This window comes from Podarcis cretensis (genome assembly GCF_951804945.1).
Source record: "Podarcis cretensis genome assembly, chromosome: 13".
In the NCBI taxonomy this organism is placed as follows: domain Eukaryota; kingdom Metazoa; phylum Chordata; class Lepidosauria; order Squamata; family Lacertidae; genus Podarcis; species Podarcis cretensis.
Window position 1 is genome coordinate 26,486,588 of NC_137182.1, and position 21,996 is coordinate 26,508,583.

Here is a 21,996-nt window from a genome sequence, read left to right on the forward strand (position 1 = left end):
AAGGTTTATGGACAGCTGATGGAATTAAAAGTAATAAAAAAAGTCCCAGTGTGGTTTGGGCTATATGGAACTCCACCTTCAGGAAGGTAATGTTACCGCTAAAGTCGATCACATGAAAAAATTCACATATTCCAACAGCTGCTTCTGATTCTGAAAGTTCTACTCTTGCACACCTAATGAGTTAAGTCAATTCACCTAAAAATTTATTTAACCTGCATTTAAAACCAGTTAAAGTCAGAATGTGTAGCGTGCCCCAAAATCAATGATGATTTACTTTTGAGAAACTCAAACTATTTACAAGCTCGCACACAAAGCGCACCACTCAGAGAGGCCAATCCTTTTTTTCATTCTCTCTCCAATAAATTTCCCCTGGCCTAATCAAGCAAGTCGATCAGCTTCCCAATATATATATATATCTATTACAATCCTAGTTCGTTCTCAGAGTCGCCTCTTCCACTAGGCTGTTGGGCCAACCCTACATTTCCCCAATGAAACAGGGCCTGAGCACTTATAAACTGCATCCGGGCATATTCTTCCATTGTCCTTTCTCCCTTCCTTCCACTCAGCCGTCTTCCCCTCTTCAGAATTCCAGTCTGCCACTCAGAAGCTAATGTTAACACAAAGAAATCAAGCCCATTTGCATTGCAGGGTTGGGTTTAAGTTTTTATTTGTTTTTTAAGCTTTGGTCTATACAAAAAAATCCCTTAGAGAAATAATAATAAAATCTTCTGAAGTACATTTGCAGCTACATCGATCCCTTTTCCAGTGGAAGCCTTAAGCCATCACATTGAGAGAGCTGCTTTTAAAAATGCATTAGAAGGAGGAAGAGGGTTGGGGGTTGGGGAGGAGGAAGAGAAACACGCCAATCACCAGGAAGGGTGGGGTGAGGGGAGGAGAGAGGAAAAGGAGGACGACTCGGGGTTAAAAATGTGCAAGAGATGGTCAGTAGAAGGACAGCTTTCTTAAAATGGTTAGTCGTTCCTCTCTGCAGGAGGGCTTAAGAGATTCTTCAGCTGGGGCGCCAAAGCCCACAGAGACATTTGTCAAGGGCTAAACAACAAATGAAGAAGCTGGGAAATGCAAAGCTGTTCGTTTCTTGGCAAACTCTCACACCCATTGGCTGCTCTTTATTTAAAAATAAAACCCAGAAAGTTTTTTAAAAAAAAGTATAAGAGAGAAAGGGGAAATCGTTTTCTTCACTTCCTAGATGACAACGCATTAGAATTGCAAACAGGGGAGAAAATATATATATATCTAAAATGGCAAAGAGTTAGTTTTGCACCACAAATGGCTGGGGTGAGGGGAGTTTGTTTGTGTGTGTGCTTGAAAAATACTCGTATAAGGACCCAATGGCAGTGTTGAGAATGCTTCCCAGATTTAGGGAAAGTTTGGTGAAGCGGCAGAGGGGATAAACGGGAGAGGTTGATTAATGTCGGGGGGAAAGGAGCTGACTGCCGATAAAAAGTTATTACAAGATTGTTAGAAGCAGTCTTGGGTAGGGGGGTCTGGGGGGAAGGTCTTTCCCATAGGCCCACAGGAGGGGGAAATGGTTTCGTTTTAGAAAATAAAACCTCCTCGCAGGGAAAGGAAGAGTTTGTCATCTTTCTCAGGCACTTCTGTCCCCCAAGTGCCCTGGAGTTGAGCACTGAGGCTGCCCTCTTCTGTGTTAAGAAAACATCTGTGGAACAAGAGAAGGGGGGGGGAGAGAAGGGCATGTCAGATTTGCAAGATACAAAGAACTCAGCAATGCTAGAGAGCACATCTCTGTTTGTGATATAGGAAGTTGCTTTATATATCAGGGTCAGACCGCTTGGTCCATCAAGCCCAGTAGCCTTGTCTGACCAGCAAAAGGTCTCTTGGTTCCTTGTCAATTGAGTAGCAACCTCCATTTTTGCCAGGAAGACAATTTGGCAGTCGGGCTGTCAAGAACAACCCCTTTTGTTTTTAGGCACTGGCAAATTTCTAGATTTTAGGCACAAAGATTTCTCTCTCTTTTGGAATAGCCATTCCACCAGTAGGTGTTGAAAATAAGCAACTTTGGAGGCGACACAATGGGAGAACTTTTGGACAACTTCGCAAAGGACATGTCTACCAATGGGCATTAGCCACAACAGCCAAAAGTGAAACAGCAGTATTTATTTCTCTTCGTACTAGAAGCTAGGGACAAGTCGCAGAAGGGCCCTACCATGTCTTAGAGGGGCAACTGGATGGAGGCTGCTGGGAGATAAACAGTTGGAGCGGGCAGACATTTGGTCTAACCCAACAAAATATTCTGCTTGTAGCAAACCTGCAAATCTTTGTTTTGTCTAGGAATTGGGGGTGGGGAGACACCACCACACAAAGGCCATGCTTGGATACCATGACAGGAAACAAGCCTGGGCTCCCCCTCCTTTCTTCTCCCCTCCAGCATAGCCAGCAGGATCTCGAGAGCTGTTCCTTCCAATTTCAGGTAACCACAGTTGAGTGTTACATCCGAATCCTAACAACTGCGGCTAACGTTTGACCAAGGTTTGCAGAGCAAGCCAAGTTTCACGTGCCACGTTTGGAAGCTGACTTGTTTCAAACATATGATAGTCAATGTCATTTAGTTTCTTGGTTCAGAAGGCACAACACACTACGACTAAGCAAAAACTTCAAACTTCTTGTTGCGGTTGCACAAGAGAAAAATGATGTGTGTGAGTGAGTCTAGACGAATTCTCATTTACCATGCCATTTGAACTGGGCTTAAAAATTAATCCACGTGTCTCCCTTGATTTTAGCTCAGGATTTTCTCCAGGCTTCTCTAGAGAAATCACACCTGCAGGTTATCAATTTTCATTTGGAGCAGAGAAAACACAACAACAGAGAGACATTTTTGCAGGCATACTGTCTCCGTTCTCTGTTGGATTTTGATTCAAGTAACTGTCCAGTTCCAAAATGCATCTGGAGATGCGCTTACCTTGAGCCCTGCCCAAAGAGCACCTTAGGAAAGAACGTGGTCTGGGTAAGCGCCCCGCACGCCATCACTGTATGCATCCATGGGATAGTCCCCGTCCATGTCCATGTCCATATGCATAGGATCCATGGGGATGTCGGAGGGGTACATGCTGCGGTAACCTCCATCCAGCTCTATTGCAATGGAAAAGGAGAAGGTCCCATGTGCTTAAATCTTATAGGAGAACAGGAAGTGATGGCTGGTTTTTTTGATGAAAGTTGGGCAGTGCCTCACCAAGCTCCATTTGCTCTGAGCCAGCTCCCACCTCCCCACCTCCTAGGAATGGGGACCCAGGGACAGGAAGGCTGGCAGCTCATACTTACCATCTGCGTATGGCTCGTGAATGGGTATCATGCTCTGGGCCTGTGGAGAAGAGACGGATGTTCACACAACATGGTAGCAGAAGCCTTGCTGAGACCACAAGTTAACCCAAAGATGCTCTTGGGGTATTCTAAACTCAGGTTTCCCATGGCAACCTCAGGACAACCGCTTTGTGGGCCAATATCTTCTTTAGCTGAGTTTGTGCCGCTGAGAGAGCTGCGAACATCTGGATTGCCCATGCCCAGAAAGCAGGGTGGGAGTGGACCCCCAGGATCCACAAATGCTTGACAAGGGAAAACCCAGTCTGCTGAACTCCTAGCCCATGAGTAAGTGACCACCCCAAAACCAGAGTTGATGGGATACAGCAGAGGTGGGGAACTTGTGGCCCTCCAGATGGGATTCCAACTCCCATCAGCCCCAGATGGCTGGTCAATGATCAGGCATGATGGGTGTAACACAGAGAGACACAGGCTTTTCTGTCCCAGGGTAGAGGCTTGGAGACTATACTTGCTAAGCAAGTGGTCCACCATGAGCAGGCCTCTCTGACTGTTTTTAATGCACTGTTAGTCCCTTTGGCCACTTTGACCATTTTCAAATTCTTTGTGCAAGTGAAGCTCTCCCAAATTATTCCAACCACTGTCCTGAACTTGGCCAAACAGGTTTAGATTGTTCGCCGGGCAGAAAAAAACACGCACGCTAACTTGAGTGGGTAACAAAACAGGGAAACAAGAACTTCAGGGAAAGGATGATGACAACAGGTCACTGGAGGCCACCAAACAATGGGTTGGGCAAACATCCAACTGGGTTACTTTAAGGAAGTTGAGTACATTCAAGGTCACATGGGATGCTGACCAGGGTATTTTATGTCTTGCCACTGGCCCATGTGAAGTGAGGGCCGATTCACATGTCATGCAGGCAACAATGGCTGCATGGCCTAGCATTTTAGTTTCTAATCAAGAGCAGGTGCCAAACTGATTGGAGCAGTGAAGCAGTTTGGTGGGGGGAAGGAGAGGAGGGCAAGCCTTTTACTCTCATGCTGTTTTCCTGATGGAAATTGCTCCCACAGCCACCATTTGTCCTGGAGGAGAGCACTCAACACCCCTCCCTCCCGAAACCACTGCTGGACTTCATTTAAAAATAAATAAATAAATCACTAGATGAAAAGGTAGTTTCCTGGGAAATGTATTCTTTGGTCCCAAGCGTGTGATGCAGGAACAAATATAGGTTTTCCTAGAACACAGCTAGAACAACACTGCTATGGTGGGAGTCACTTCATGAGGCGATTGTCTTGGGCAAAATGCTGAAGTTAAATTTTGAACCCTTGTCCAAGGCTGTTAACACCACTGCACATGAAGAGGTGGGGCGTTTCTCTCTCTCTAATAACATTGCTTGAAGCAGGGTCCCTGCAATAGGCAAAGGGTTTGTCTTGATGACCCAGTAACCCCTTCTGGTTCTCTTACAACCAATTACCGTATTTTTCCGTGTATAAGAGTAGGTTTTTTTCCCTTAAAAAAACTGTCTAAAATTTTGGGGCGTCTTATACACGGATAGTAAAATACACAATTTTTTCTTAAATTGGAGTCCCTCAAAATAGGGGGTGTCTTATATGGGAGGGGGCATCTTATAGACGGAAAAATACAGTAAGTTAGGACCAAATTGCACAAGTATGAAGTGAGATTCAAGTGCCCGAGATTCCAAAATATCTTCAAGTTTTAAATGCTGCGGGGTAGTTTATTCCCAAAGTCCCAATATTGTATGTTAGAACACTACCGTCAACTTTAAGTACTCTGCGCACCTTGATTTTCCAGAAGTCATTCATCAAACGTCCAAAATAAGAATATACATTTTGCAAGCAAAGTGAAGGTGAGTGAGAAGACTGGGGGAAGGTGGGGGGCAAGGTCTGCACTGGCTACAAGTTGTCACACTAGCCCCTCCCTGCCAAAATATTATAGACACTCACTGCTTCCCAAGCGGCAGGATCGTGTTTGAAGAGCGAATTGGTAAGTTCTACAGAGACGCGTTTCCGATAGTCCGGGTTCTTGTCTTCCGAGATGCGGAACAGCACAGCTGCTGCATATGTAGCTGGAGGGAGAGAGGGGGTGAAATCAAGAGGCCCTTTAGCAAATATCCCATTTTGTTAACACCTATGTTGGCAATGGCTGTGTTTTACCACCTTGATGGATTTTATTCCTTTTCTCGGCTTCCTTTTCCTTTGCCTCATCTATCCTTGCTAGAAAAGCCCAGTGAATCCGAGAACTGCTTTCAATGTCCGCTACATCACATCAGTAGCTCACAGGCATTTTGCAACCAATATCCTTTCTTCATCTGTCTTTTCAGCCAGCTGACTGTCATCAAATACACACCCTCATAATCTGTACTATTCCCTGTCAAATTTCTATTGCTCAGTTCATGAGGTCATCCAGCTAAATCCTTGCATAACTCCTGGATCCTTTGTTGCATTAAAAAGATCACTGGTCACCACCAAGTCTCTTCCAGTTTTTATCTCCAGCAAAAATCATGAATAAAATAGGACACGACCAGACCATGGAACAACTTTCATCAGTTGTTTTTCTCCAAGTTTGACATGTTACCAGAGAAAAAACACTGGCTGCATCCAGGCTTCACACTAAGCCATAGTTTAGCGCAATGTGAGCATTAACTATAGCTTGTTTGTAATAAGCCAGCTTGAAATCATTGCTTCAGTTAATACTAACCACAATACCAAGTTTGGACAAAAGGAAGCAGTAACGCAAAAGCTGAAGTGAAAGTTTCCAAACCTTTTCCTCCCAGCAACTCAGAAGGAGGATGAGAGAAAGGGGAGCATGCAATCTAAGGCTTGCTGGAATTTGTTTGGCCCTGTCTGTGTCGTGCTAAACTACGAATGAGCTTGAGATCCAACACAGTCCTTGTTCATCTTCCTTTTAATCAATTCCATTTCACTGGAAAAGTCGAATGCTGCATTTTCCTCTCTCAGAGAAGAAACAGTTGCCTGCTTGGAATGACTTAACTCTGAGTAAGCCCATGCTGCCTTTTATATACAAACCCCAAAACCATTTGCCACTCTCACACACTGAATCACTCTTGTAATGTTTGTTCTAACGCATTTTCAACACTAGGTAATTAAGCTAATTGAACTGTTGAATGGAGGAAGCTGGAGCATGCAACAGCAAAGGGAACCACAAAGAACTCTGTATCTTAGAGGAAGAAAGGCGCACACACAGCCCATTACCTGTGCCTTCGTTCCGGGAGTGGAGGAGCTCCATCAGCGGTGCTGAGGCCCCCTCTGCGTCAATGGCGTCAGCTGCTTCCTTATCTTGCGCCAGTTCACACAGAACACCAGCTGCCACACGCTGGATGTTTTCCACTGGAGAGTACAGGAGCTGCGGTCAGGGGGGAAGCGAACAAAGGCAGGAAGTGTAAGCAAGAGAATGTTTTCTATTTCATTCCGTTTTGGTCCCTGCCCTTCCTTGTGTATCGTGTCCCTGCTAGCAAAGGACTACAAAACCCTGCTTTACGTACAATGCCTAGGTGCGGTGGGTGCATGGCAAACATTCAATTGCTGTTGTTATTAAATGGCAAGAACTCAAAAAAACCCCACTGATTCAAGCCAAACTACACAAGCAAGATAGGGAGATGAGCAAGGCCTTGAGAATACAGGTGATGCTAGGTACCAACAGTACCTAACTCCTACTAAATTAACAAAAATATATAGAACAGCTACAAATATCGGCTGGAAATGCAGAGAAAGAAGGCGCATCCTACCATATGTGGTGGACGTGCAAGATAACGAAAGCATATTGGGAAATGATTTATAATGAGTTGGGGGGGGGGGGAAAGGTTAAAATAATTTTTGTAGAAAAACCAGAAGCATTTTTGTTCGAATGTTAGGTCCAGAAATACCAAAGGAGTAGAAAAGACTGTTTATGTATGCAACGACAGCTGCGAGGATACTTCTGGCCCAGAGATGGAAGGAAGACAAAATCCCTACCAGAGAAGAATAGTTAACAAAGATGACGGGCTATGCCAAAATGGCAAAAATGACTGGGAAGATCAGAAACCTAGAAGACAACAAATTCAATAAAGAATGGGGGAAATTTATAAGCTATTTAGAAGAACACTATAAATGATTAAAACATTGGCAGGATTTTAACAACACTTGCAATGTAACAAGAACTATGGTAACAACTGAGTTTTAAGGAAATATAGAGAACATTATACGATGCAGTTGAAAAAAGAATCCCTCCATGGGTTTCATGGAGGGAACTCTAGGGATTCAGAGAATCCTATTTGTATAGGATCATGATTTATATATGAATGCAAATGTGAAATGTGAAACCAAATAAAAAATATTTTTTTAAAAAGAGAATACAGGTGATGCTTTCAAAGGACCTTATGATTACATCACCCAAGTATCCTGCCTTTCTTTTGAGGAAGTTAGAATGGTGTGTGCAGGAAACACTAGGCTAAGATGGGGGGGGGGGGCGCAATTTGGACAAGAGCCACCAAGAAAGCTTTATGGGGATTTGCTTCTCTCTGCTCCAAGTCTAGTTTACCCGACTCAAGGGTGCCAATCCCACCCACACATCCCTATGGCATTCCTCCCCTCCTCTAGGATGTGCCCACCTGCACAAAGAGCGGGATGGTGTTCAGGCGGAAGATCTCCATTCGGTTCATGGGGTCGCGAGCCAAGATGTGCAATGCCCCCGTACAGCCTTCCACGATCTCCTCCATCTTTACCCCATCCTGAAGGAGAAAGAAATCTGTTAGGGGCTGGATATGCAGAGCAGCCTGCTCCTTGGCTTGCACCCCACATGTTATTGCTACACCGAAGGCAACTATCGCTCCAGAGGTGCAAAATGAAATGAGAACAGGGACCGTCTGTATTAAGGGGGCTTTCAGTCGGCTAGGATCCTATGCCCAAGCCAGCACCCTCCCTGGCCTCTCACCGTGTAGGGCTGCTGTGTGCCGGCGGCTGCGTGGCGCTGGGCGTCTTGGTGAGCCTTCACCAGCAGCTGAACCAGGCGCGGGATGACGGCAGCTTCCTGCAAGGGGGCGTGGTTGGCTGGGCACAAAGCCAGGTTGCGGATGAGGCCGATGGTAGCCTATGAGAATGGAGAAGAAGGAAAGAGGCACACCTTGAGGACGCTGGCCAAGGGCAAAACCTGGAAGCTCTGCAAGGTGCTGGCGTTCCCCATCCCTACCCCACCCTCCGCATTTGAAGTCAGAAAACAGAGCAGAACAATGCGGTCCCTGCTCCTTTGCTCCAAATTAATACCAAACACAAGAGCACCACTGGATTAGGCTAGCCAACAGAGCAATTCCTCTCTCTCATACCCACCAACCCCCTTCCCTCAACCTTCTTCCAGGAGGAAGACTCTCTTCTCCCATCTGCACCTAGAGACCCCGTGTCTGCTATAAGATGATATAAGGGAAAAGCACCACGTCCTTAAGCACTTGCGTCATCTAAGCAATCTGCACAACCGGCATGAAAGGTTGGCTGGTGTTATTCCTCACCCCCATATTACAGAGAAGCTGCTCTGTCGAAGGCTGCCCAATTATCTTGCAGCTGAGCTGCAATTTGGAAGCAAAGCCTTCCTAGCAAACAGGTAAATGCACTTAGCCACTGTGTTATACCAACCGGCCATACAGATCTTGGACATCTAAGCAGATTGCTCCCATCGTTCCTATATTCACAGCATCATTCCCCAGCACACAAATTCAAATTCCACAGTGCGGCAAGGAGCCCCCTGTAGCTTAGCTGAAAGTATGATTAGGCGGGCTGTACCACCTTAAGATGGAGACATGTGATTTTGAACTATAAACCCAATACATGGAATCTAACGAAGGGACAATATGAATTGACTCTCTGCACCCTTATTGTGGCAGAAAGTTGGGCATTGATGAACTGGGGGGGGGGGGAATGCAGCTCCCTCCCATGATTAGATTGAAGGTATGTACAAATTCACTACACATGAACAGGTTGGGTAGAAACGTAAACTTGCCATGGACAAAATCAACAATATAAATACCATAATAGGTTATGGTCTGGTTAACTACAATAACCATTTCTTGTAATGTATGCAAGTCCCCAACCCCCACTCTGTTTTGTTTTCTACATGGGTGCTGTTTCTTTTTCTTCTTCTTCTTTTGCGTCTTATCTTCCTCTGTGCACTTGTGATTACGTACTTTTTAATCTTTCAATAAAGAAAAAATAATATTTTAAAAATGTTGGAGACCCATGTGATCAAACGCTCCCTGGCGTTGATGAAACCTCTTGGCACAGCCAAGGGAGAAGGGCATAGGAGAAAGCTAAACTACTACAATCCCTAATACAGTAGCTTTCCGTAATGGTCAGGGAGTTTCTGACATGGAGAAAGATTTAACCATGACTGCCCATTCTGACGTGGCACAGCCTCCTAGGACTGTGCTAGATTGTTTCCCTGAACATGTGAAAAGCCACTACTTTAGCAATCTCAGCCTGATACAGTTGAAGTAAGGCACACTATGTACCTATACGCATAACTGCTCAGCCAATGGCCTCCTTCCACTCATACCTTGATCAACGGCCACTGATTGGGCTGGTTAAGCAGCTTGACGATGGCGGGGATGCCATAGTTCAGCCGCACGGAATTCTGGGCCATCTCAGCCTCTGGGTGCCGGCTGGTGAGGTGCCTCAGAGCACAGACAGCCGGCTCGGTGATATCCTCTTTGTCTCCCGCCCGGAGGATGGTGTGTATCAGGGCTTCCACTCCGTTCGACTGGGTGACCAGGGTCTTGTTCTTGCTGTTGTTGCAGGTCAAGTTGGAGAGGGTGCCGGTGGCACAGGTCAGCACGTTGATGTCGTCCGAACTCAGCTGGTTCACCAGGATCTTCAGGACACCATCAAGACCCTCCTGTGGGTGGGATAGAAAAAGGTCATGAGACGACACCACAGGGCCGGACAATTTTGTTAAAGGGAAGAAAGGAGTGTGGGGAGAAGTATTCCAACATGTTTGTTTCTCAAACTCCCCTTTCTCGAACAGGAGTGTCATGAAATTTTGCTACAACCTCTCCAGATCAGAAGCTAGCTAGACCCTACAGCCAGGGTCGTCTGTTGCAATCCCCTAAGCCAAATATGGCCACAGAGGAATGTCACTTGGCCCCTAGTTGCTAACGCAAGAGCAAAAAAGAGGAGTGAAGGATCATCAAGGCTTTTCCGCAGCCCTTTGGGGATGGAGCCTTGCCCTATTCCCCACTCCTCCACTCCCTTCTCCAAGTGATCCTCCAACAGAAGCAGATTACTGGTCATGACTCTGCAACTATTAGGCACAATTACTGGGTGGGGCTTAGGGTGGTTCAAATTAAACGTGCTTGTGGAAATATACTGCTACAGAATGCAAGAGGCCCTGCCCAGTCTTGCTCACCTGCTTTGTGGCCACATCTGAGAGGTTCCTCAGAGTCCACAGGCAGTTCTGCACAAGCCTTGGGCTGGAGCTGGTCAGGTGCTTTCCCAGAGCTTGCATGCCTCCTGTTGGGATGTGTTGAGGGGTGGGGAGAGGAAGAAGAAGAAAAGAGATATAAAAATGTAATTTATTTATTTTTACTTTGGTTACTTCGGCAAGCAGGAGTGTGTGTCCAAACAGTGTTAGACCACCACTAAATAACTAGCATTTAAACCCTGACTTCCCTGCTGGAAAGGAAGCTGGATGTAGCTCACAGAACAGCTGCAGCAATGCTATCATGCACGGCACAAACTGCCAAGACAGGCTGCAAGAGGGAGTCCGACAGCTCTAATTAATGTTTTGCAGGGTGATATATATAATGAAGCAACACTAAGAGCATTTCCTTGACACAAATCTTTGTTGTGTGTTCAAGACTATGCTCAAGAGGAAGTCCGATCACTGCTTTTTTCAATTATACAGGTAAGCAAACCAAGGCTAGCGAAGTGACTTGCCAAATGCTGCATTATGTTAAAATCCTTACAATAACCAGGCACCGCACACAAGTAAGAAGTCAGGTCCTGCCCACAGGGGCTTAGGATTTAAGAATGTCAAAGGCAAAGGTCTTGTTCAAGTTCTAAGTCTAACTCTTTTAGCACTAGACCATGGTGTGATGTTCTTTGCTTACTAGTACAATGACTACACAGTTCTTACTGTAACTGAAAGGCTAGCTATTTGCCCAGTCTGTATCAAAGATGAAGCAACGATGGTGTTGCCTTGATCAGTGCCTGGGAAACCCCACTTGCAAGACCCATGGTTGCTCTGAGCTTTTAAAGAAACAGTATCCTCTAATCAATTTGTACATGCTGAACTAGTTCCTGGGAAGGTACTGAGCATTCCTGTATTGCTTTGCACGTTCTCAAATGCAAAGTGCAAATTTAGGGAACATACTTTGCACAGTTAAAGAAGAGAACCAATTGCCACAGTGCACTCTTGAGGCATCAGCTGCTAAAGATGGCAAAGTGTGACACCAGATGAAGCACCCCTTTTCCAGACTCCTAACAAAGCGTTCCACCCCTGTAGCCACTCACCGGCTTCCACGATGGCTGGCTTGTTGCTGGGGCAGACGGAAAGAACCTTGAGGACGCGGCTGGTGGTCCACAGCAGTTTCTCATATGAGTAGCTGCGCATAATCTGAACAAGGGCTTGGGGGCCTCCGTTGGCCAGGATGATGAGCTGCAGAAGCAAGCACACAGAGCGATGATTTCCTGCTTCTCTGGGCGTGCACAGAGAATGGCACCTGTCCATTCAATTGTTTCCCCAGAACTTAGGGCATGTTTTCTCCATTTCATCTCCTCCCCCCCCCAAGCCCTCGAAATGTAGCCTTTTCCTTGCTGTTTGTAGACAGGAGCTGATGCAACCCAAACTCAAACATGAGTGGGGAAGACTTGCTTATATTCTGAGCACCAATTCAGGCCCTATGTTACTGTATCCCAGGGTCTCTCCTGCCCTGCACTCCATGTAAGAGAAGCATCCTAGTTTAGTGGCACGGCTCCCCCTTTACCTTGCTTTCCTGGTTCCCATAAGCAAGCAGCTGCAGGCAGTCGGTGGTGATGGCAAGAAATTTTGGGTTGTTCTTGGTCAGCAGGGGAACCATCTTCTGAAGGCCATCCGCCAGGCGCACGGCCATCTTGGCACCTTCCTGGTACAGCAGCAGGTTGTGAAGGGTGGTGATGGCGTAAAACAGGACTGACTCCACGGGAGAGCTGTGCGTCAAGGGGTGGGAAACATTGGAAGACAGAAAATTCTATTATTTGAATTCCCAGTCAAAGGGGGTCAAGACAGGCAATGATTCATACATGAACTGCAGTGGAAAAAGAGTGGGACTCACTGCACATACTTAAAGCCCGCTGACTTAGCAGTCATATGCTCTGCCATCAAGCTATGCACTTGCCAGCCACCTAAGTTATGTCCCCACTTCCTGGCTTCTCCTCTCCTTTCTCAGGGTGCTCAGTTGAGAGCAACACCAAGACGATGGGACCATTTTGCTGCCAACTCAGTTGTGGGGCTGCCATGGAGGATGTGGCTCTGTGCTCTGGCGGTCCCACCGTGGCACACAGAGAAGCTATTAAAGAAGGTGCCAAGGTACAAAGAGGGTGCAGTGGTTGCAGGACTTCTAAATTGTGGAAAAGCAGTAATGGAAACCGAGCAAGGCTCAGCTACGGCACGCCAAGGCTTGTGCTTCGAAAAACAAAGGCAACGCCTCCATGTTAAGGCAACTGCTCATCAGCTCCATTTTATGCCAGCTGGGTGTGGACGTTCACCTGGCAAGCTGCCACAGCAGCTCAGGTGCCTAGCAAGGCTTGCATAGCAAAGGAATAGCAGGACGTGCATAAGAGAAGAGAGTGTGGCTGGCAGCATACGGCTCAGGTGTGCCTGGGAATATGGGGGTGGCTGAAGTTAGTACGCTTTAGTTCTATTTGCGCAACTCAAGAGACGGTTAACCGGCCACCAGGACATGGTCAGCTATTTGTAAAGCTAAGAAGTAGAGAAGGATCAAGTAAATATGGCCCTTCCCTGTAATATCAGGTGTGGGTGGGTTGCTTGTAATTACTTGTTGGTAATATAGAGGATTATGTACATGGCACAATGGAACATGACAGGTTTCAGGGCTGAGCCCTGGCACAAACCAAAGATTGAAGGTATTGCTATGGTTGATGCTCCATCAGTGCAAGGATTTCTCCTCCCCACTCCCACACCTTTTTAAATATGTTCTGGACTTTCCCCCGACCTACCAGAGCAGATCTGGGAGTGGTGCAGGGGGAAAATAAATCCTGTTGGGCTAGCACATGAACTTAGTTGAATACCACCCTAAACTTCTGCAACCACAACCCACCAACAACCTGAGCTGAATACCTAGTGCAAATGCAGCCCAGACAGGCATCCTATACATTGTTTGGATTTCCAAGCTTTACTCTTGGAAAAAGCTCTTCCAAAAATGGGGGAAGTGAGGGTCAAGCTCTGCTGAGTGTTGGAAATTCAGAAAGTCCTGTAGGGTTGGGGAAGGGCTGTAGTTCATAGCAGAGCATCTGATTTGTATGCAGAAGCTCCAGGTTGGATCCTTGGCATCTAGAAGTACGACTGGGACAGAACCCTGGATAAAGTCCAGTGAGCTGCTGCCAGCCAAGTGTAGACAATACTGAGCCAGATGGACCAATGGTCTGACTCTGCATAGGGCAGTGTCCTATGTTCCTATGATTTTAAAGGCATCCATGGGATGTGCCAAGGGCCGCAGATTCACCTGAGCATGCGCACAAGAGCTGGGATGCCCCCGGACTTAAAGATGGACAGCAGGCCCTCGCGGTGGTGGGACAGGTTGTGGAGGATGCTGGTGGTGCAGCGGGCTGTGTCTAGGTCGCTTGTGCTGTGCATGGTTCGGACCACGGCAGCGACTATCTGAGGGGACTGCATCAGAGCACGGCGCGAGGCCTCCTTCTTGGACAGCTGGTTCACAATCATGGCTGCTTTGCTGACCACGACCTGGAAGGAATGGAGGCAACAAATTTAAGAGGAATGAAGGTAAGCGGGGAGCTGAAAGGACGAAACAGGGAGCTGCAGTGAGTTCTGCCGAACACCCAGTTCTATTGTGCTGCAATCAATCTTTATTGTGGTCGAAGACCAGACAAGATGTACTACATCAACACCAAGGGGCGGACGCGGTAGACAAAATTAAAAATTCCCTATATACTTATTTACATTAAAAATGACACTCCTCTCTGTATGCTGCATCTTACATATCGCTGGTGATGATGACAGCCCTAAAAGCTCCAGCGTTCAACAGCAAGAGTGGCCAAATTCTGCACCCTGTGTTAGTTACACAAATCAGAATGATTTATCTCTTTACATGATCCAGTCTGCTTCTGCGAGTCATGGGGTGTGTGTGTCAAGGGGCCTGAAGTTCTTCTACATGCTAACAATGCTATTCATCAGCCTCTTGGGCTTCCAGGATTTCACCAGAGATTGCCAAAACCTTTGTAGCTGTTAAAGAGCTAGGCACAATTGCTAATTTTTTGTGGGGTGGTAAATTGAAGAAGACTGAAACTGAAGATTCTGGTGCAGAGAAGTTGCAGAATTTCAGTGGAAGCACAGTATACACCATTTCACGTACGGGATCACTGACATGCCAACTATACTCCAGTCCACCCACTCTGCTAGGCAAATCAACACCAACAAGCCTCAGAGGTCTAAAGCCTTACCGGATCCTCGTCATTCAAGAGTTTGGTGAGTTCAGGAATGGCGCGGGTGGCCAGCTCAGCATCATCCTGGTAGTTGATGAGATGCACAATGGCCGACTTGAGCATCTGGGAGGGCTCGGCCAGTCGCTGAACATTTGTCTGCTGCCCTTCCACTTGGGTGGTGATGAGAAGGGAGCGGTCCTCTACTGTCTCCGGGTACATGGCAGCCCGGACGCGCTGGGCACGGGTCATGGCAAGGTGGGACTCCAAATCCGCTGCAAAAGAGGGTGAGCGGGACAGGATTAGCACAGAGGAAATCCCAACCAGGATTTCCATCCGCCTCGTAGGGAGGTTCATGAAACTGCTTCAGCTCTGCAAGGTGCAGGAGTCCTCACATGTGAGCCAAAAGATAAGGCAGCAGTTAATTAGCCAGTGCGATTAGGCAGTTGTAACACAAAGCTGCTTAATTAAAAACATGAAAGGGAGGTGGGAAATGGGGACTGGTTTGCACTGGAAAAATATACACAGGGATTTGGGGGGGGGGGGGAGGTGTTGACGTGCCTAAATTATTGCAGCAACCTGGATTGCCGTTTACTGCCTCTACCTGCAGATGTGACTGTCTCTCTGCAGTCTCCTACAAGTCTCTTCTGTATTTATCTCAGTGAAAAGACAGGACAAAATTTGCTCTCCCCATTTCCTGATCCTCTTCCATTTTAATAATAATAATAATAAATTTTATTTATACCCCGCCCTCCCCAGCCGAAAGCACATTGCAAAATTTTACAGGCACCGAATTTGTTTTGCAAAATCTGTGATGTCAATATGCGTTCTTCACAAAAGAAGAACATTTCCCCAAAGAAGTCTGCGTAAGAGTATGCATTATTTTTTGCAAAAAAATCACAAAAATGCATACCCTTTGGTACTTTCGATAGGCATGGGTTTGTTCACACTTCAAGTTGCAGTTCCCATGTAGCAGAGTAAGTGAAAAGAACAAAGAAGAATTAGCTTCTCTGGGTTACTGTGGAAACACCCTTGAGCTACAGACTTCTCCGTCCTTGTACAAGTCCACCTCCACAACATCCTACCGGGAGGTACTCTTTCCATTTCATAGCCGGAGAACCACAGCTGAGGCAATGTTACTTGTCCCACCTGATGGGACTATGGCAGAATTTGTATTTGAATCCAGATTTCCCAGCTCACAAGGCTGAGGACCTGTTCTTATGCTACACGAGCAGTGAGGTCACGTCCCAAGATTCAGATGCCACCAGTTCATGTGGGATGAACTGAAACGTTCTGCTTTCTGTGACAACACTGTGGTTAAACTAGCCGCTAACATGCACTCTCATGGGAACTAATCACAGCATGGGAAGTAATCACACAGAAGTGGCATTCTTGCAAAAATGTAAGAACTGTCTGGCTATACTGCCCAGCTGGAGCAAGGCGTCTCTTGGGTCCGTGTTAGTAATTTCTGAGCACTGATTTAACCTTTAAAGCCCTACACATCCAGAGTCCTAGCCTCTTAGAGCACACTAGTGTTGGGACCCACTGATGGCAAGTAAGAATTTTTAGTACGATCATCATCATAAAGTAAAGAGTTACAGCCTGACCCAGGGTGGGTTGGTTGGTTGCAACAGCAGCGCTGCCACCCATACAAAATATATGGTAGAAAAAGGTAGGTTCAGGTCTGAGGAGCCTACCTTCTTTATAGAATGCCTTCTTCCATATCACCCAAACCACCTATGCTTTCTGCAACCAGGCTGTCAGTTACCAACAGCAGAGCTTTTTTTTCCTGCTGCGGTGCCCGTTTTTCAGATTCCCTGCCTATGCGGTTGGAAAGTATAGCTCCCGATTTTTTTCCTTCTTTTTGGCTTTTTTTTTTTAAATGGCATTAGAGTCTGGAGAGTGTTCAGATCCAGTCCTGGTGAGATTTAATCTGACACTATAACACCCGGTAAAATAAGTCTGTGTCTCTCTCTTTTACAATGGAGGTGACTTCAGTATTGTATTTCGTGCTTGCCTTGTAAACCTCCTCGGGAGACCCAACAGGGTAAAGAGGCAATATGCAACGCTGCTTCATCACATGACCTCAGGCAAGGGCGTGGCCTGAAGGTTCATGGTGCAGCAACCAGAGGTGGTTTTAGGGTAGGGTGACCAGTGCAGTCACACTGGGCTCCACGCTGCAGGCAGGGTTCGAAAACAGCACGGCGCCAGGTGCATTTTCTGCCTAAAGGTTCTTCATCTGCGAGCACCTCAAAAAATCTGGGGGCCACTTTTTGAGCGTGGCTGACATTCAAGGATTACTGAAATACATGTGCTTTGAAGCCTCAAAGAATATCTTAAGGATAGAAAATATGATTAACAATGAAGGGTAGAGTGTTTCGAAAACTGAAGTTTGGTACCAGTATTTTTATTGTAAACACCAAATTAAACATGCATTCACAATTTCTGCTAAAAATGTGATATTAACAATGTGTCACTTATGTGAATTGTGTATTAGTTCATGCTTATCATAATAAGAAATAAAAAGCGTTGCCGAAACCCACCACCACCAAACGGCGACTAGACATTCTGCTTTGGAGCCTATAACCCAGGTCCCAGAAGCCATTGGCTCCTGGCTTTACTATCCCAGCTTGTAACATTGGCTGCTGGAGGGAACCACAACAACGATTCAGAACAGAGCATGAAAGGTGGGGGCGCCAAATTTGAGTGTTGCACAGAGCACCACTGAAATGTCTGCCACTGCAGCAGCCTTGCTCAAGCTAAGCTGGTCTGAGTCAGTACCCAGATGTGAGACTTCCTTTTGTTATTCAATAGAAACCACAGATTGACTCAATAGAAACTCGATTGACTCCCATCATGTAAGATTCACGTAATAAGCATATAAGTAAAGTTTCACCTTGTGCCTGGGCTTGGGCTTGCCCAGCTCCAGCCTGGCTGTAAGTGGTGGTCTTCTTAATGGTGTACTGCTTGCCATACAGGTCGTCGTCGTCCACCAAACACTTGCTGCTCACCGATGGCACCTGGGTGTTCATCCCGGAATGGATGCCCGAGTCATAGGTGTATGTCTGCTGCCATTCCGTCACCTTGATGGGTTGCTCCATCATGTTCACCACCTCCATGGCTGCTCTGCAAGAAGATCCACCAGGGTTAAACCACAGCCGTAATGAGTCACACCAACAGCTGAAATTCCCCTGTATCAAGTTCCGGAAAATAAGGCAAACTTGGGTGCCTCTTCGCACTGCACCCAACTAACAGAGTATGACCTGCACATTTAGCTTCGGAATTCCCCATATAAGAAGTGATGTCACACAGCCCTATCCCACCAAAAATACTTTTGTCCACCACATCCAATGAATTCCAACTTTTTTTTTAAGAACAAGGGTAACTTCTAGAACTCACGATGCCTTCAGAATATAGTAGTTCCTTAGCCTTAATATATGTACTGCACAGCGCTGCCCCTAGATATTTTGCATATTAACACCAGGACAAACATCTACAGCACGTTCCCACAGCTTTTGCACTTCCTGGGCAAATGTACAAGCTTTGTAGAGGCAACACAATCTTGCTCACCAAATACAGGAAGACACAAGCTGTGTTTACACCACGTGGCACAAAGCAACAGCAGATACAAATTGCAAAATGCTCTGCTGTCTTCTAACTGTAGACCTTTACCTGATGGGAGTCCTCTCTGAACTGACCATGCGGCCCACATTCCATCTTTCAGAGTTTTGCCTTACTCTCTTTTGAGCTCAACTGCTGTATACGGTACACCGTAACATGCTTGCTATTCCTTGAGGCAGAGTGTTCCGCAAGTCAATATAAGAAGGAAGGAGGAGCCTTATGAAGAGCTCTTGTACATGCTGAATTTTAGGGTCTAGGGTCAAGGGAACACAGTTTAGGATACAGACTCACACAGGGTGTGACATCATGAAATCTTGATTTGCATATGCAGGTAAGCCTCACAAATCATCACAGGAAGCTCTTTCACAGGCACCAAATGCCAACTCCAGCAGTCCTTTAAGGGAGATGGTTCACACATTCAGCAGAATCCCCATGCAGATCCACACCATACTTTTGAAGAACATACAACACACATTTAAAGCACATTACTTCCTCCAAAGACTTATGGGAACTGTAGTTTAAGGGTGCTGAGAACTGTAGCTCTGTGAGGGGAAACTATAGTTCCCATGATTCTTTGGGGGAAAGTTATATGGTTTAAATGTGTGTTCAATGTGACTTAAATGTGGAACCGCTCCATGTAAGGACTATATCAACTGATTGCAAAACAAACCACCAAAGACTAACTAAAGTATAAGAAGCCCATAGTCAAACTTATTTGGGCTCAGGAAGGGCTCTGACATTTTTAACACAACAAGGATCCAGGGAAACATCCACTCACAAAGCTATTTCCAGCAACAGAAAACTTTTTAAAAAGACTTTATGTACACTTTCAAAAGTTTACATACATATTGCATACTACTGTTGGATCTTATTGTTTTTGCACTGGAATAAACACTCTGCTTCCATCTCATTTTAGACTTGCATTCTCCTCAAAGCAGGGGTCTGTGCCTTTTTTGTTATTGCCCCCATCTTGCTTTCAAATATGCCACATAGGATAGAAAACAACAACATGTAATGACAATGTCTACTTTACTCCATGGGACTGTTTTAACCTGCACCCTTAACTTTTTGACAGTAAATAAAAGGGCTAGATCTTCATTCTTTCCACCTGTAAAACCCTTTCACTTAAGCCCGCTGCCACTCCCTCCTTTCAGAATGAAGTTCTCCTGGAAATTATATATATTTTAAAGGAGGGTGGGAAGATGCCACGCAGAAGGCCATGCCTATATGGCAGATCCTCACAAGTGTACACTTTGAGGCTCATGCGGAGACGTAATGTGGAGCAGTCTGCAGCCAGGAAGGGCAATTTTGGTAAGAGAACTGAAGAGATTCTGCTACTTCCTGGCCTGTACAGTATGCAGCAAGGGAGGGCAAGAGAGAAGGCAGCAGGGTTGGAAGAACCGAGCATAAGCCAGTCCACATGGGCTCCCTTTGCAGGCAGGAGATGGAGCAGCTTCTATGCACGCTGGGGAAACCTTTAAATGTGGCTCTTTTATTAAAGCAAAGAAACCCCAAGGCACCCTGAGAGAAGAACGAGGCTTTGAAAGGTAGCACAACAAAAGCACTTTGGAAAGGAACTCATCTCTAGCCCAGCCGTGCCAAAAGCCTAAAAATAAGCATGCACCGTGGAATGTACCTCTGCCTTGTTTGCTTTTGGAAGCCATGGGCAATTGCCAGAGGAGACATTGGGGGGGGGCATTGGAAAGAGGGGAGGCGAAAGGCATAAACACACCACTCACCGAGATGGTATCTGCCTCTCCCAAGAAGCTTGCCCTGGAAGTCTGGAGACAGGGCTGGTTGGAAGCCTGCTCTAGACCCCGCCTGCTTTCCTAGGACAGGGTGTGATGCTAGAGAAATACCTGTTTAGTCACCCCCCCCCCCTGCAAAGAAGATACTAACCTCGCCCTCTGAGGCAGCCCTATGCTAATTCTACAGGATAGGAATGTGAGAGGGAAGCGCTGATGCCAGGGTGACAGTCAAGGATGATTACCAAGATAAAAGTAGAGTGAGTGAGTGAGTGAGTGTATCTATGAGAAAGAGAATAAACGCTGTGCAAGTCAACACATGCATCACATCTGAAGGAGAAAGGAGGTACATGCACAAATCACCAACTCAGGTTTCCACAAAGCCCGGGGTGTGTGGGTACGTGCAGCTGAGTCATCACGAGTGAGGCTGGGCAGAGTGCTTTCCCCGTGCAATTTGAAGGCAAGATGTTTGGTATCTTGGACGGGCTTCACCATCTGGGGGCGCGGGGGGGGGGGTAGCAGGACCCATGTAGCCAATCGGTTCAAAGCATCCTCATGCATCTTCAGCCTGCCTGGGAGAACCCAGCAAGGGGCCAGTTCAGAAGTCAACCTGACCTCTAGTGCAGGATGGGAGGAGAGGAGAGGACCTTGCTGTGAAGGGAGGGAGATGCTGCCATGCTCCTGACCACACAACACGTAAGAACAAACCAAAGAGGACAGGCCGATATGCATTCTATACTGACGGGGGGGGGCACAGTTTTTATGAAAGGAGTTGTGTGCTTACTTTTCAAAAAGAAATGAATGCGGTGGTGGAGGATGAGACTCGCACTTGAGACTCGACAGCCGGTATCAGGCCTTGTCAGTGTCAACCGCTCACAGAATCACAGAGTTGGAAAGGACACCGAGGGTCATCTAATCCAAGCCTCTGCAAAGCAGGAATAGTTAGGGATTCTTTTACTCTTTTGATCAAGGTGTGTCTGTGGTGTCAAGGTTTGTTGCCTGCTAATATTATAACGCTGCTGCCTGAAGCAACATCCACATATTCTGTCTTTCATTTCATGTAGTAAGCCAATGTTTCTTTATTCTCCTGTGCATGAATTTCATGTGGGTGTGAGGATATGGGTAAGGACATTCGTAAAGGGGGGGGGGGATAACAGATGAGGCTTTTTTTTCTTTTTGCTACATGCAAGGGTCCATCTTCACTCTACATATGTTATGACCCTAAAACAGAATTCAGCCTGATCTGAGAACTGGGGGGGGGGGAGAGGACAGGGGCGGAAGAGCTCCTCCTAGCCAAAATGTGCCCATGACAAATCAGATCACCTCTTTGCAAAATGGCAACCCCTCTCTCAACACTTTGCACAGTAGCAGTGTATTGCACGTTTGTTTTGCTTCAAGCCAGCAAAACCTAGCAAAATAAATAAAAACTCTCTCTAGGCCTCAGCAACCTGGTGCCCTCCAGATGTTCCAGATGTGCTGAACGGGCACGATGGGAATTGCGGCCCAGAACATCTGGAGGGCAAATGATGCCGTATCTTAAGAATACAGCTTTCCGGCGCTCTTGCTTTTGAAAGGCCTGAGGGGTGCAGGCAAACTTTCAGAAGCCAGAAGCTGGGCTGCGAGCAGGCAGAAAGACTGAAGCATCTTGCACCGTTCCTTGTTCCTACCCTGCAGCCCAGCTA

General features: G+C 46.5%; 1 protein-coding gene across 2 annotated transcripts in view; it reads right to left on the reverse strand.

The window, feature by feature from the left end:
* Positions 1-650: 650 nt before the first annotated feature.
* JUP (junction plakoglobin) overlaps positions 651-21,996 on the reverse strand; it is a 60,898-nt gene continuing 39,552 nt past the window's right edge. Inside the window, exons 1-15 of one of the 2 annotated variants that reach the window (XM_079948708.1) lie at positions 20,309-20,421; positions 17,845-18,074; positions 14,970-15,223; positions 14,015-14,253; positions 12,278-12,479; positions 11,805-11,949; positions 10,699-10,802; positions 9,850-10,188; positions 8,242-8,397; positions 7,919-8,038; positions 6,525-6,675; positions 5,256-5,377; positions 3,298-3,337; positions 2,939-3,108; positions 651-1,678 (exon numbers count right to left, since the gene is read on the reverse strand). In XM_079948708.1, the coding sequence (XP_079804834.1) occupies positions 2,963-3,108; positions 3,298-3,337; positions 5,256-5,377; positions 6,525-6,675; positions 7,919-8,038; positions 8,242-8,397; positions 9,850-10,188; positions 10,699-10,802; positions 11,805-11,949; positions 12,278-12,479; positions 14,015-14,253; positions 14,970-15,223; positions 17,845-18,067 (2,241 nt within the window). In that variant the 5' untranslated portion in view covers positions 18,068-18,074; positions 20,309-20,421 and the 3' untranslated portion in view covers positions 651-1,678; positions 2,939-2,962. Of the gene's footprint in view, positions 1,679-2,938; positions 3,109-3,297; positions 3,338-5,255; positions 5,378-6,524; positions 6,676-7,918; positions 8,039-8,241; positions 8,398-9,849; positions 10,189-10,698; positions 10,803-11,804; positions 11,950-12,277; positions 12,480-14,014; positions 14,254-14,969; positions 15,224-17,844; positions 18,075-20,308; positions 20,422-21,996 lie in introns of those variants that run through there. The other variant, XM_079948707.1, reaches the window with a different exon arrangement.